Source organism: Tupaia chinensis, unplaced genomic scaffold (assembly GCF_000334495.1).
Source record: "Tupaia chinensis unplaced genomic scaffold, TupChi_1.0 Scaffold000671_1, whole genome shotgun sequence".
In the NCBI taxonomy this organism is placed as follows: Eukaryota; Metazoa; Chordata; class Mammalia; order Scandentia; family Tupaiidae; genus Tupaia; species Tupaia belangeri.
This window is the reverse complement of record NW_006160193.1, coordinates 3,403,514-3,416,926: the sequence shown is the minus strand read 5'-3', so window position 1 is coordinate 3,416,926 and position 13,413 is coordinate 3,403,514. Positions and strand designations below refer to the sequence as shown.

Here is a 13,413-nt window from a genome sequence, read left to right as displayed (position 1 = left end):
CACCCACCTACTCATTCACTCACTCATTTACTTACTCACCCACCCACTCATTCACTCACTCATTTACTCACTTATCCACCCACTCATTCACTCATTTACTCACTCACCCACCCACTCATTCACTTACCTACTCATTTATTCAGCACTCATTCACTTACCTACTCACCTACTCACTCACCGACTCATTTACTTACCCATCCACTCACCCTCATTCATTCACCACTCTCACTTACCCTCTTACCTACTCATTCATTCACTTACTCACCCACTCATTCACTTACCTATTTTTTCATTCACCCCCTCATTCACTCACCTACTCATCCACTTACCCACTCATCCACTTACCCACTCACCTCATTCATTCATCCTCTTGTTCAGTTACCCACTCATTCATTCACTCACTCATCTATTCATTCACTTATCCACTCATTCACTCATCCACTCATCCATTCATTCATTCCCCCACTCATTCATTCACTACTCATTCATTTACTCACTTACCCATTTATTCACTCACCTAGTTATTCGTTCACCTCTCACTCACTCATTCATTCACCCATTCATTCCCTTACTCATTTACTCACCCACTCATTCGCTCACCACTCATTCACCCACTCACCCACTCATTCACTCACCTAATCATTCATTCACCACTCACTCACCTACTCTCACATACCCACTCATTCACATACCCACTTACCTATTTACTCACCTACTCATTTATTCACCACTCATTCACTTATCCACTCATTTGCTCACCAACTCATTCACTCACCCACTCATTCTCCTGCCCATTCACCTATTCATTTACTCACTCACTCATTTGCTCACCCATTCACTCACTCACTCATCTCCTCATTCGCTCACCCTCTCATTTGCTCACCCACTCATTCTCCTGCCCATTCACCATTCATTTACTCACTCACTCACCTACTCATTCGCTCACCCACTCCCTTATTCATGCACTCATCTACTTATCCATTCAGCACTCATTCACTTACTTATTTGCTCACCCACTCATGCAATTACCCACTCACCAGTTCATTTATTCACTCACTCACTTGTTCATTCCCCTGCTTATTTAGCCATCCAACAATGTTTATAAAGTATAATTGGGGAGTGAAACCTAGACCCTCCCTTGTAGGTGCTGACCCTTTAGTGGGAGAAAGACTGACAGGCTATAGATAAGGACTATGAGGACAGATAAAGCAGGGGAAGGAGGGCTGTTTGAGCAGACTTGACTGTTGGGAGGAGGGGGCCATGCCAAGGACCCCATACTGGAGTATCTTAGCCAGGAGCCCCACCATGAAGTTCTGACACAGGGGAAACCCTTGGCCCCTCCACCCTGCACCCTCCACTTCACCTCTTCTCCCTCCTTCCCTTCAGCAGACAGGCTCTGGAGAGTACCGGACACTGCGCAAGGGCTTCTCACCGTACCACTCGGAGTCACAGCTCGCATCCCTGCCACCCTCCTACCAGGACTCCCTACAGAATGTAAGTCACTGTCCCCCAAAGGACCCCAGATGCTCCAGATCCTAAGTCCTCAGGATCTATTCCATGTCCCAGAAGAGAAGGGCGAAGCTCCAACAAGCTAGTGAGGGCGCTGGGCCCAGGGATGGGCTGTGGCTGACTGGGACCTCATCCCCCTGCCTCTGCCTTTCACATCCTCTCAAAGGCACCCTGGCTCCTGGATGCTTGGGGACTTGTGCTGGCCCAGCACGGCAGTTAGAGGTGAAGCCCAAGTTGGGTGATACTGCTGAAAGCTCAGGGCAGTATCCACAGGCTACGTGAGCAGGCCTGCCCAGGTCCAGCCACTGTCCTTCATGGCAGCTCAGTAGCCTGGGTCACTTTTCGGACACAGTGGGTAAAATGCTTGGCTGGCCCTGGAGCTTGGGGGAATCACTCCCCTATGCTTTACACCCGAGGTGGTGGAAGAGCTGAAGTTCATGTTTACGTGCTGAAATCACCACCCAGAAGCATCCAAGATCATCCTCTAAGCTCTCCCTGGGCTCAGACCTGCCTGGATGGTGAGGGAGGGGTGGCTGGAGCCAGCTCTTGGGGGTGAATTCCTAGCTCAGTGTAGATGCCACCCTGAGTGACCACAGAGAGGGAAATGGGAGAAGAGTGATCATGGGGGTCTAGGCCCACTGCCTTCCTTACAGAGTGACCTCTGGGCAGTTCAGCTCCTCATCTGTTCCATGGGGACGGGCAGAATCCCTGCCTTATCATGGGTCCCATGAGCACACATGGAGCAGGCGCTCAGTAGCAGCGGTGGCTCTGGCTGGCATCACCTGCAGAGCGTGTGTGTGGAAGCACTGCTTGGGCAGTGAGACATTGCAGTGGCCACACCCCTTCCTGCTCCCAACCCTGCACTGACCCAGCAAGGATGACCTTGGGCCCTCTGGCAGAGAGGGCTGGGGCTCCCCTGCTGCCAGCCGGCTGTTGCCCTTCCCATTTCTCCAGGAATGTAGTGGTTGATGCTGCCCAGGCTGCAGAGCCCACCAACTGTGGGTAACCTAAATATTTACTAGGAGTTCCGTGGCTGAGCCAGGCTCCGATTGCTTCGTGAAGTCCTCTGGAAAGCCAAGTGATGACCCACGGGGGCTGGTCTTTGATCCCACATTCCCTCTGCCTTGTATTTCTTTTCCCTTCACGTGTTGTGATCTGACAGGGGAAGAGTAACAGCTAATGTTTATTGAGTGCTGGGCACTGAAGTCCTTGAAGTGGCCTACAAACTGTAAAGTACAGCCCTTCCTGTGAAGTACCAGGTCTGCTTGACATGGACTCACCATAGCAGGCCTCTTTAGAGAGGTACCAGTCTGTGGCCTGTTTGGAGGGAGGTGAGCAGCAGACGAGTGAGTGAAACTTCATCTGTATTTACAGCCTCTCCCCGTTGCTTATGTTACCATCTGAACTTACCTTTCATCAGATCAGTGGTGTCATTAGACTCTCATAGGAGTGCGAATCCTGTTGTGAACTGCACGTGTGAGGGATCTAGATGCACGTTCCTTAGGAGACTATAGTGCCTGGTGATCTGAGGTGGAGCTGGGGCGGTGATACTAGCACTGGGGAGTGGCTGCAAATACACATTATGGGGAGCTGTATAATTATTTCATTATATATTACAGTGTAATGATAATAGAAATAGAATGCACAAGAAATATAATGTGCTTTCATCCTAAAACTACCCCACCCTAATCTGTGGAAAAATTGTCTTCCACAAAGCCAGTCGCTGATGCCCAGAAGGTTGGGGACTATTGCTCTACACCACCTTCAGCATGAGGGGGCTAACTTCTTGCTTTGGAGAGGAGGAAGTGAGATTCATATAGGCCCTATGGTTAGCCGCACTGTGCCATATGGGCCTGGGGTCAGGGGTCAGCATGTGCTGTGGAGGGGTCCTTGCTGCATGAGGCTGGCGCTCTGCTCTGGGGAGCTGAGGGACAGGTACGCAGGCCCTGGGGGTGGGGTGTCTCATGAAGGGTCAGCAGCAAAGGCTGCAGAGGTGGCTGTAGTGGAGGGGCCTGGCTGGGTGAGGCCCAGAGGCCACACTTGGTTGGGGGGGTGGTCTCAGTGCTCTGTGGAGCCTGAGTGGGGCAAGCTGGCCCACATTGAGAGTGTGGGCAGGATGGGGGAGGGCTCTGACACCGCCCAGGGCACAGGTGTTTCCACATCTGGGCATTTTTCCTATTTCCTTTAGGTCCCCCAGGGGTCGTGGGCAGAGCATGGGCAGCTGGTTGAAGCAAGAGAGGGCTTAGGTAGAACAGGGGACTCTGAGGCCAGCAGGTGGCATGGTAGTTAAGGCGTTGGACTCCCACTTGGTCCACTGTGGTTCAAGTCCCGGACCTGGTGGCTTGCTCTCTCACTCCACCCTCTGCTGAGTGTGTGTAATGTAGCAAATGAGAAAAATAATAATAAACAAAATTAAATAAATAATTCTTGGGGAAAATAACGAACAGGAAACTCGAGTGGCATGCCCCTTCCTTCTGGCTCTCCCTGCCCCAACCCCTGCTGTCAGAGGTGGAGCCCCAGCTGGACCCCTGTGGAGGGTGGGAGGTGGTTTGGCAGGCTCCTGGGAGAAGCTGGTCTCCCGCTCACCCCTGACCCCCATTTTTTTTTTTTGCCTGTTGACTTTTTAAGCCTCTGACTCTGATTTTCAATATGTTCACGTTTGTTTGCAGAGCTGCACAGCCACTGAATAGAACCTCCCATCACAGGAAAGGCAGTGGTGTTCTGGGCTGGCACTCCCCCTTCCTCCTCCCCACCCATCCCCTGGCATGCCCTTCCCATTCCTCCTCTCCCGCAGCCTCTCCCTCCCCCTGGGTCTGCCTCCTGGGTACTTTGTGTGGATGGAATCACAGCACGTGTTTTAAGCTCTGTCCACACGGAGCCTGTGCCAGTCTTTGCTGTGTGTCCTGGCTGAGTCCTGCCCCTCGCGTGGCCAGGCTGCACTGTCTACCCCACTTCTGGGCACACAGGGCCGTTCAAGGCAGTGCCACCTTGTGGCTATCGTGAATGGATTTGTGTGGACGAGTATTTTGTGGATGTTTATTTTCTGTTCTTTGGGGTGTACAGTGCCTCTCCACTTGTGGCCCAGCCCTAAAGTCCCACAGACCAGGGTTCGAGGCCCAGCCCCATCGCTTAGGGGCTGTTTGGTGCCATTCCCTCAGCATCACTGTCCTTGTCTGAAACAGGTGGGTAAGAGGGGCGCTCCTACACCGCTGTCAAAGCACTTGGGCTGGCCTGGCCTGGGCGCTTGACTGTGTCCTCACTGGGATCGTGAAGTGTGTGGCCTGCGGGCAGGAGAGGATGAGAGGCTCTGGTGCAGCTTCAGGGGTGCCTTCTGGCGGGGAGCATCCGGAGGTAACAGCGCTGGCACTAGCCTCAGTGTGTCAGTCACTCCTGACGCATCTTTTGTCCAGTTATGGGTCATTTTCAGAATCCCAGGCCATCCCCTTGCTGCAGCCACAGTCCAGGCGAGGGGGGTGGCTACCCTCCTGCCTTTGCTCCTGGAATTGGCCTGAGCTGGGGTGTCTTGCAGAGTGAGGCCTGGTACAGATGGGACACGAGTCCAGAGTCTCCAGGGACAGCTGGGACATGCTGTCCCCTGGAGGGCCCATGTGCTCTCCACCAGGAGGTGCCCCGCCTCACACTGGAGCCTCCCACGGCAGTTCGCTTGTGGCTGGTGCCCCCTGCTGGCCCTCGGGAGGAATGCGGCCTCCTGTCACCGCCCCAGGAGAACCCTAGTCCCTGGATCCGGCACCAGAGACCTGGCAACCTGGGTTGAAGTCAGGGGAACAGCCATGAGCAGGGCAGCCTGCGAGGCCCTTGGAGTGCGTCCAGGCCAGGGTGGGTGGGAGGAGTGCCCAGGGCATGGTGGCCAAGCTGGTGGAAGGTTCTAGGCACTGAGGGTGACCCAGAACCTTGTGGACTCTGGCGCAGTCCTTGGTTGGGTGGGATTCCAGGGTAATGGTCCCGCCAGTCCAGCGGGGTTGGTGAGAGGAGTCACCAGGGTCCCCGTTTACCAGAAGGAAGCTGTTTCCAAGGTGGGCCCCAGGTTGCCAGTGTGGTCCTGTGATGTCCTGGGTACTCAGCTCCTCGGCCTTCCCCCTGTGCCCCCTGGCTCACTGGGTGTGCTGCTGCTTTCAGTTCAGCCTCGAAGGTTGCTGGCTTGCCTCGAGCCCACTCCCAGTGTCTCATGACCTCCAGGCTCCTGCTGGGCCCCAGGTGCCATCTCCACCCGTGAGGCTTCCTGCTTGAGCCCTCTCTGCAGCCCAAGGCAGGACCCTGCATCCTGATGGGAGGCAGGCAGGGCCTACTGCCCTGGGCGTTCGCTTGGCTTCTGACAGGCTGGGGCCTCCTCACCTGGCCTCAGCACCCCCTTGCCCTGATGTGGGAGCTAGTTTGTCCCCCAGGGTGCTGGGACAGGGCTCGGGGTAAGGGCTCAGGGCGGACTGGAAGGAGGTTCCCAGCTCACTGCTGGGCACTGGGGCGGGGCACAGGCCATGGAGTCAGGCTGAGTCGGCTGCACCTGCACCCCCTTGTGGTGGGTAGTCTCACCTTCCCTGAGCTACACTCGCTTCTTCTGCAAAATAGACCACAGATTTTTTTTTTTTTTTAAGGTTTAAATTTTGCCAGAGGGCATGCGTGCTCACAAGTGACAGAGGGAGAGGGGAAGAAAGCACCCCCTAAGGGTGTGGTCACGCTGCAGTCCCTTCTCCATCTCTCCACCCTGTTGGGATTTGGGGCACACACACATGCACACCTGGTGTGTTTTCAAGCCACCAGGACTGGGGCTCCAACTGCAGTTGGCCATGTGGGATCCAGCTCTCTTAACCACCGGACCACCAGGCCAGCCCGACAGTGGATTTCACATGGGCGGCAGTAGGGGAGCCTGCAGGTGTGGGACCATTCTTGCTTCTGTCTTGCAAGGGACCATTTTATCTGCAGGAAAGCTGGTGTGGTGGGAGGAAAGGACATCAACCAGGTGAGACAGGGTTCCTCGGGGTCGTCATCATACCGGCCTCCTCTCCCTGCAATGCACCAGACCCTGTTTCCTCTTGCCTGGGCCTCAGCCCCAGAGTCAGGACTGAGCTGCTGGGTGTACCAGTGGCCACCACCTGGAAGCCAGCCAGGTGGGTGGACGTGTGACTTCTCCCCACAGGGCCCGGCCTGCCCTGGACCTGAGCTGCCCTCGCCCCCGTCCGCTGGCTACAGCTCTGCAGGACAGAAGCCCGAGGCTGTCGTGCATGCAATGAAGGTGAGAGCTGCCGCCCACTGCCCAGGAGCCCCGGGCGCTGGCACACTATGGGACAGGGCCGTGTGCCTTTGGTCCTGTGTATGTCCTGTGGGGGCTGCCTGGAGCACCATTAGGGAGGGATTCAGAGACCCAGGAGGCGGCCACGTTGGGATTTGGGGCACACACACATGCACACCTGGTGTGTTTTCAAGCCACCAGGACTGGGACTCCAACTGCAGTTGGCCATGTGGGATCCAGCTCTCTTAACCACCGGACCACCAGGCCAGCCCGACAGTGGATTTCACATGGGCGGCAGTAGGGGAGCCTGCAGGTGTGGGACCATTCTTGCTTCTGTCTTGCAAGGGACCATTTTATCTGCAGGAAAGCTGGTGTGGTGGGAGGAAAGGACATCAACCAGGTGAGACAGGGTTCCTCGGGGTCGTCATCATACCGGCCTCCTCTCCCTGCAATGCACCAGACCCTGTTTCCTCTTGCCTGGGCCTCAGCCCCAGAGTCAGGACTGAGCTGCTGGGTGTACCAGTGGCCACCACCTGGAAGCCAGCCAGGTGGGTGGACGTGTGACTTCTCCCCACAGGGCCCGGCCTGCCCTGGACCTGAGCTGCCCTCGCCCCCGTCCGCTGGCTACAGCTCTGCAGGACAGAAGCCCGAGGCTGTCGTGCATGCAATGAAGGTGAGAGCTGCCGCCCACTGCCCAGGAGCCCCGGGCGCTGGCACACTATGGGACAGGGCCGTGTGCCTTTGGTCCTGTGTATGTCCTGTGGGGGCTGCCTGGAGCACCATTAGGGAGGGATTCAGAGACCCAGGAGGCGGCCACAGGTGCATCACTCACCTGCCACCCCTGAGCCACTGTAGTTGGGGGAACTGAGGCCTGGGGCGAGGGAGGGCAGCCACGTCCCCTAAGGTTAGAAGGTTGGGACGGGGAGGGCCGAACTACAGCTCAGATCTCCCAGGTGTAGCCTCCAGCCTCTGGGTGCAGACGGCAGGCCCCCAGGAGGTGCTGCAACTCCTGGGTGTGTGTGCACCCTGAGCGGTGTCCCCTCCATGCCCCTCCTTCCTGCCCATGCGTGTGCCTGTGGCTCCTGCCCTCTGGCTGTGCCAGAGCCCACTGCTCGCCAGCTCCTGGCCTGGGCTGGAGTGAGCCCACTGTCTGAGGGTCATCCCCTCATTGTCACTCTTCCCCCAGGTGACCTGTCCGCAGTTTGGCTCTAGCCGTGGTGGGGTGCTGCCTCGCGTGCATGTTGTCCGCAGTGTCCCTGGGTGAGGAGACTAGGCCTGTCTCAGGGCCCTCAGCTCCAGACAGCAACAGGGACGCTGAGGCTCGGTAGTCAGGAGTCCAGGAGGCTAACCACCAGTGGCCTCTGCCCCTGACTCTGGGACTGTCCCCTTCAGGTCCTGGAGGTGCACGAGAACCTGGACCGGCAGCTCCAGGACAGCTGCGAGGAGGACCTGAGCGAGAAGGAAAAGGCCATCGTCCGCGAGATGTGCAACGTGAGGCCCTGCCCAGGGTGGGACAGAGGCTGGCCCTGGGTGTGACCATGGTCACACCTGCTCAACTAGGGCCAGGTGGCCTGGATGGCCGGGGGGAGGCTTTGGGGGCTGCAGGAGCCCTGGAGTGACCACTTGTCCCACTCCAAGGCCTCGATCTTTCTGCAGATTGGGGAAGCGCCCTGCATGGGGTTCTGAGTGGAGCCTGAGCTCCCCACCGGCTGAGGACTGGTCTTATTCATGACAGGTGTTTATCCCCTGGGCCCCTGGATGGCTGACTTGGGCCTCCTAGCTTGCTGGCACTCCCTGGTGGCTGATAGCCAGGCAGGTGGTGCTGAGCTGGGGGCACAGGTGGCACCCTCCAACCCGCAGCCTGCCAACGTGAGGTGGCCTTTGTCTCTGGAAGCTGGGCTGCTCACGGGTCTGCCATGAAGAGCCGCCTTCCTGCTCATCTGACCATCTGGCGCCTCTTGGGGCCCTTGCAGGGGCTGGCGTGGTCTGCTTCTGGGCACAACAGGTCTTGAGTTGTGACCCTCCTCCCGCAGTGCTGTCTGAGTCCATGGTGCCCAGACAGTTGCCAGGCTGAGCCCGTACTGCAGCAGGAGTGTGGCAGCCTGGGAGGCGCTGTACGGAGACTTGGTCTGAGTGTCTTGCGCCTCCTGCGGCCTGTTTCCCCTCCTGACAGCACGGCTCTGAGGCTGCAGGTGATCTGCAGAGCGGTGAGGCAGTAGTGTGACAGGCCAGTGGGTGGGCTCGAGGGGAGCCCCCACTGACACCACACCTCTCCCACAGGTGGTATGGAGAAAACTGGGAGACGCCGCCAGCTCAAAGCCGTCCATCCGGCAGCACCTGTCCGGGAACCAGTTCAAGGGGCCTTTGTAGGGCTGCTCTTCTGCGGACTGGACTGGCTTGCCTGGGGCCTCCTGGGAGCAGGCCCCGACATGGGCAGGACCCCAGCCGAGCCACTGTATTTGTTCTCTGTGGGGATTGTACATAGGACAAGCCACCCTGGCCCGGCTTTCTCGGGTTCACCACGCTGACGGCTACACCTCCATCTCCCACCTCTGACACCAGCAAACTGGGAAGACGAGACGCCGCCAACTGTCTGTGTGGTACAGAGGCCCGGGCCACCTCATTCCCTCACTGGGTCCTGGGCCCCAGGCTCCATGGCTGAGTCCAAAGGCCACTTCTGGGATGCCAGCCCCAGGGACTGTCCCAGGATCCTGTCTCATCCTTGATGGAGAGACATTGTACCCAGCCCGACACCTGGCTGCTACCGCCCCAGGCACATGTCCCCACGCCACTCCTACATCTGGATGCCGGTGGCAGTGGACCTGGCCCGGGTCCTGGCTCGCTGGGCTGGGCCTGCAGGGTGGACAAGGAGGCGCGCCGTGCCATGGCTGGCCCCTGGGCTGGGCCTGCAGGGTGGACAAGGAGGCGCACTGTGTCATGACTGGCCAAGGCTCTGGGCTGTCAGGCCCTTCCTCTGACCCTCAGCCCTGGGAGCTCAGGGTCCCCTTCCAGCCTGTGGTCTGTGCCCAGCCACCCTGATTCCAGCTGCTGTTTGTTTTAGGGTTCTCCCCCACACACACGCTCTGCAGTGTACCCCCTGCACTAGGCTGTGCCCTGGCTTTTCAGGTTCCCCTTGCCGAGTATAAGGCATGTCCCTTCCTGTGGTTTACAACTGTGGCTAGGGATCGGAAAGGTCACCCATGTCTTTCCAGCCATGTAGCACTGGGCCTCACTGGACCTCCGGTCAGCCAGGCACCCTGCAGGGCTGGGCACATCCTGGGTCACTGTGGACAGAGGTGCAGGGTCACAGGTGAGATTTCTTCCTCCTTAGGAAGGAGCCGGATTTGGTTCTGTCTGTAATTTGCTGTGTGACCTGCAACAAGTCACACGGCCTCTCTGGGCCTGGGCCCTGGTGGAAGAACGAGGTCCCTGCAGGTTTGTGCAGCCCTGCTCACTGTTAGTGGCTCTCCTTGTGTCCTCGCTCACAGCCTGTGATCCTGGAGGTTTCCTGGTGGAGAGGTCCCTGGGAGGGCAGAAGGGCAGAGCCCAAGTGCAGGCTGAGTTCTGCGGCCTTGCTGTCTCACTGCAGGTGACTGTCACCTCCCCTCAGCCTCTGTCCTCAGCTGTACAGTGGGCGGCAAAGGCCCTTCCTACAGGACTCTGGGGATCAAACGAGTCTCAATGTAAATGACCACGTAGGAACTGTAAAGAGTGCTGGATGAGCTTTTAAATGTGTGTGAGGAAAAGGAGGCCCAGAGGGGGGCTAAGTGGTTTTGTGGCATTGCAGGTGAGATCCCAGAACCCGTAAGGGCAGGCCATGTTCAGTACTCACTAGCACTGTCCCCAGTCCCCACTCCATGAGCTGTCTTTCTCTCCCAGGCACTCAGCTTCCTGCAGCCAGTGCTTCTGGAGCTGAGGCTGTCTGCATACCCAGCAGGTCTTGTTCAGGCCCCAGGGCAGGACAGGGACCAGGCCCTGGGGACCGAGGGTGGTGGCTGCTGCCCCTGCGTACGTACTCAGGGGAAAGGCTCATGGCCCTGGTTGTACCCAGGCAGCGCTGAGCGGGCTCTGGGAGCAGGCATGGGTGTGCTGCTCTGGCAGGGAGCGTTCCCAGTGGCTCTTTGCAGCAGGAGCTTGCCGTCTGCCACAGTGGCGGCGCTGGTCAAGGTGTTGGGCAACTCCTGCCGGTGCAGGCAGCAGAGGCCCCCGCAGGTCTGGGAGTCCAAAGAACTGCAGAGCAGCCCAAGGGGTGGTGGGTTCATTCAGGTGGGAGCCACATGGTCAGGCTGGTGTGGCCACCACTGAAATAGCAATAAGTGGGCTCTTGGGGTCTGCAGGTGTGCAGACTGGCTCAGGGACAGCTCGGAGCCACTTTCCCCTGGGGGTGGCGACGCATGCCTAATGCTGCAGTGGCATCTGGGTGTCGGTGGTGGAGCACTTCTTTAAGAAGAATCCTCCTGCCTGGGACAGAGGCAGCACACCAGCTGGTTCCCCTGAGCCAGCACGCCGTTTGGGTGGCTTTCTAGGACAACTGTGCCTGTGACAGTCACGTCTCGGATGTCAGAGCTGACTAAAACGCTGGCCAGCTGCCTTTCCTGTGACCTGGCAGTTGCAGGCAGCCATGGCTGGGATCAGACAAGGCCTCCCAAGAGGGCATCCCGGAGGCCTCAGCTCAGGGGCAGTCCCAGCTCTGCCACCAGAGTGATACTGGGCAGCCCCAGTGGGGCTGTAGCTCTGAAAGCCACCAGGGCAGGGGGACATCTTTCCAGAGGCCTCGTTCTATCTCAGATGCTCCGATTCTAGATCTGGAAGCCCATCGTGCGGCCTGCACACTGGCTTCAGTTCCACGGAGACCCACCACCCTCCAGTCCCAGCCCAGGTGGCCAGGCCCATCCTGAGCCAGAATCCGCTGTGCACATTTTAAGGGCGGCACATTTTACCCAGAAGTTACTAGCTACACATCAGTGTTTAAAGAGAATAAAGTGACCTTTCATTTTTTCTTCTTGAAACTTGAGAGGAAGCAAGATACATACTACTGATTTTTTTTTTTTTTATGAACTGAACACATGACTGCGGGGCGCCACTGGTGTCTATTTTCATACTGTGGGGAAGTGAGCGTGCCGCCTGGGACAGGCTGAGCTGCCGCGTGCTCTGCGACTGCCCAGCGAGACCTGGAGCCAGCCCTCCCACGTGGCTCTGGGAATCCCGGGCCGTTTCTACCTTCTGTTGAACCACTTTGGGGGGAGGGAGAAAGAGAACTTTTTGATAGTGTGGTAAAGACGTTGATCTGAACTATTTTAGTAAAGAACAGACGTGATAGTGTATACTTTGAGCTAGATAAATAAAGGCCTCTTTCCAAGCCTCCTGGCTGCGTGCTCAGTGGATGTCTCGGCGGGTGGCGGGGTCGCCAACAGGGCTGCAGCCCCCATGCACCAGGTGGGCATTCACCTGGCACTGAGCCCTTTCTTGGACAGCAAGGCCTGGTCCCACAGGGCAGAGGTCACCTCTAATCACAGGCCAAAAATGGAGGATCTGTAAGCCAAGTGCTTGTCTTAACTTGGGAACTCTGTTCTCTGCATGGGTGTTTGGAAGTTCCAACCTAGCCTGGAATTCAGTTTGTCCCTCCTAAGAAAACCAAGGTGGGTGGTGGGGCTGCGGCAGGCTGACCCTTGGGGTTGCTGCCCCAGCCCACTGAGGGGTGCTTGAGGGGAGGTGGGCTTCGTCCTGCAGGCAGCTGACCCTGGAGTCGAGAAGGACGTGCTCTGGAAGAGTCGCACTTGGGCCTGCTGACAACCACAGCCCACCTTCTGCCCAGAACCAACACGCTGGTAGTTCCAGAACTGAGTTTATTTGGATAACTGAAGGAGTCTCATGTAACCAAGATGGAGTTCACAGTATGTTGTTACATTCACACTTAAAAATATCTCTCTATGTACAGGGATTTGCAAAGAGATGTAAACATACATTACTTTCCAAGTACATTTCTCCTCTTTCATGGAGGGAAAACAAAGCCATCCAACAAAGGCCACCCCACCCCTTCAAAGTAATGTCAATACAAAGTGTGCAGGTATCTGTAAATCAAATTGGGTTCCTCTGGCCTGCTGCGTGTCATGGGAGAGGAAATCACTGAATGAAAACGATGACAGTGTGACTTTTCATGGGACTGGACTGTTTACAATGGAGTTTCCAGGAAAAATAGGCACTGATTTCTAGAAGGAAATTCACTCCTTACTGTGGCTGTTTATTGAGCCAATATGGCTGGTTACCGTTTCACTAGTTGAAGTCACCCAGTGCAGAACTCCTGCAGCGTAGCTGAAACCACGTGTACAGTCTGCAGTGACACTGCCAGGCCACGCAGAAATCCAGCTGTCCCCCTCCAGTGAGCACCACCCCACCTCAGCTCAGGGGGCCGATCCCCTCTTTCCAACTGCAACTGTCTAGCATTATACAAGGTACCCTGCTGCTCAACCTCTGCTCTACTCAAGTCAACAGAAAAAACTCTTGTTTAAAAACAAAGGGAAAAGGCATCAGGTTATCTCATCCAGGCCGCCCGGCCCAGCCCTCCAACTGGAGGCATGCCGGGTGGGGGGATGGGAGGGGGCACAGGTGGCTGTCCTCCAGGGGGGACAGCAGGAGGTGGGTAGCTAGCCGGTGGCAGA

General features: G+C 57.2%; 2 protein-coding genes across 2 annotated transcripts in view; one reads left to right on the top strand and one right to left on the bottom strand.

Moving 5' to 3' along the window:
* Nucleotides 1–12,121, top strand: part of CCDC85C (coiled-coil domain containing 85C) — a gene marked incomplete at its 5' end in the record, with an annotated part of 99,442 nt that extends 87,321 nt beyond the window's left edge. The window contains 4 exon segments of the mRNA XM_014592200.1: nt 1,387–1,494; nt 6,662–6,757; nt 8,147–8,245; nt 9,035–12,121. Coding sequence (XP_014447686.1) covers nt 1,387–1,494; nt 6,662–6,757; nt 8,147–8,245; nt 9,035–9,124 — 393 coding nt within the window.
* Nucleotides 12,122–12,583: 462 nt separating this feature from the next.
* Nucleotides 12,584–13,413, bottom strand: part of CCNK (cyclin K) — a 25,718-nt gene continuing 24,888 nt past the window's right edge. Inside the window, 1 exon segment of the mRNA XM_027776358.1 lies at nt 12,584–13,413. This exon segment is cut by the window's right edge and continues 66 nt beyond it. Coding sequence (XP_027632159.1) covers nt 13,287–13,413 — 127 coding nt within the window. The 3' untranslated portion in view covers nt 12,584–13,286.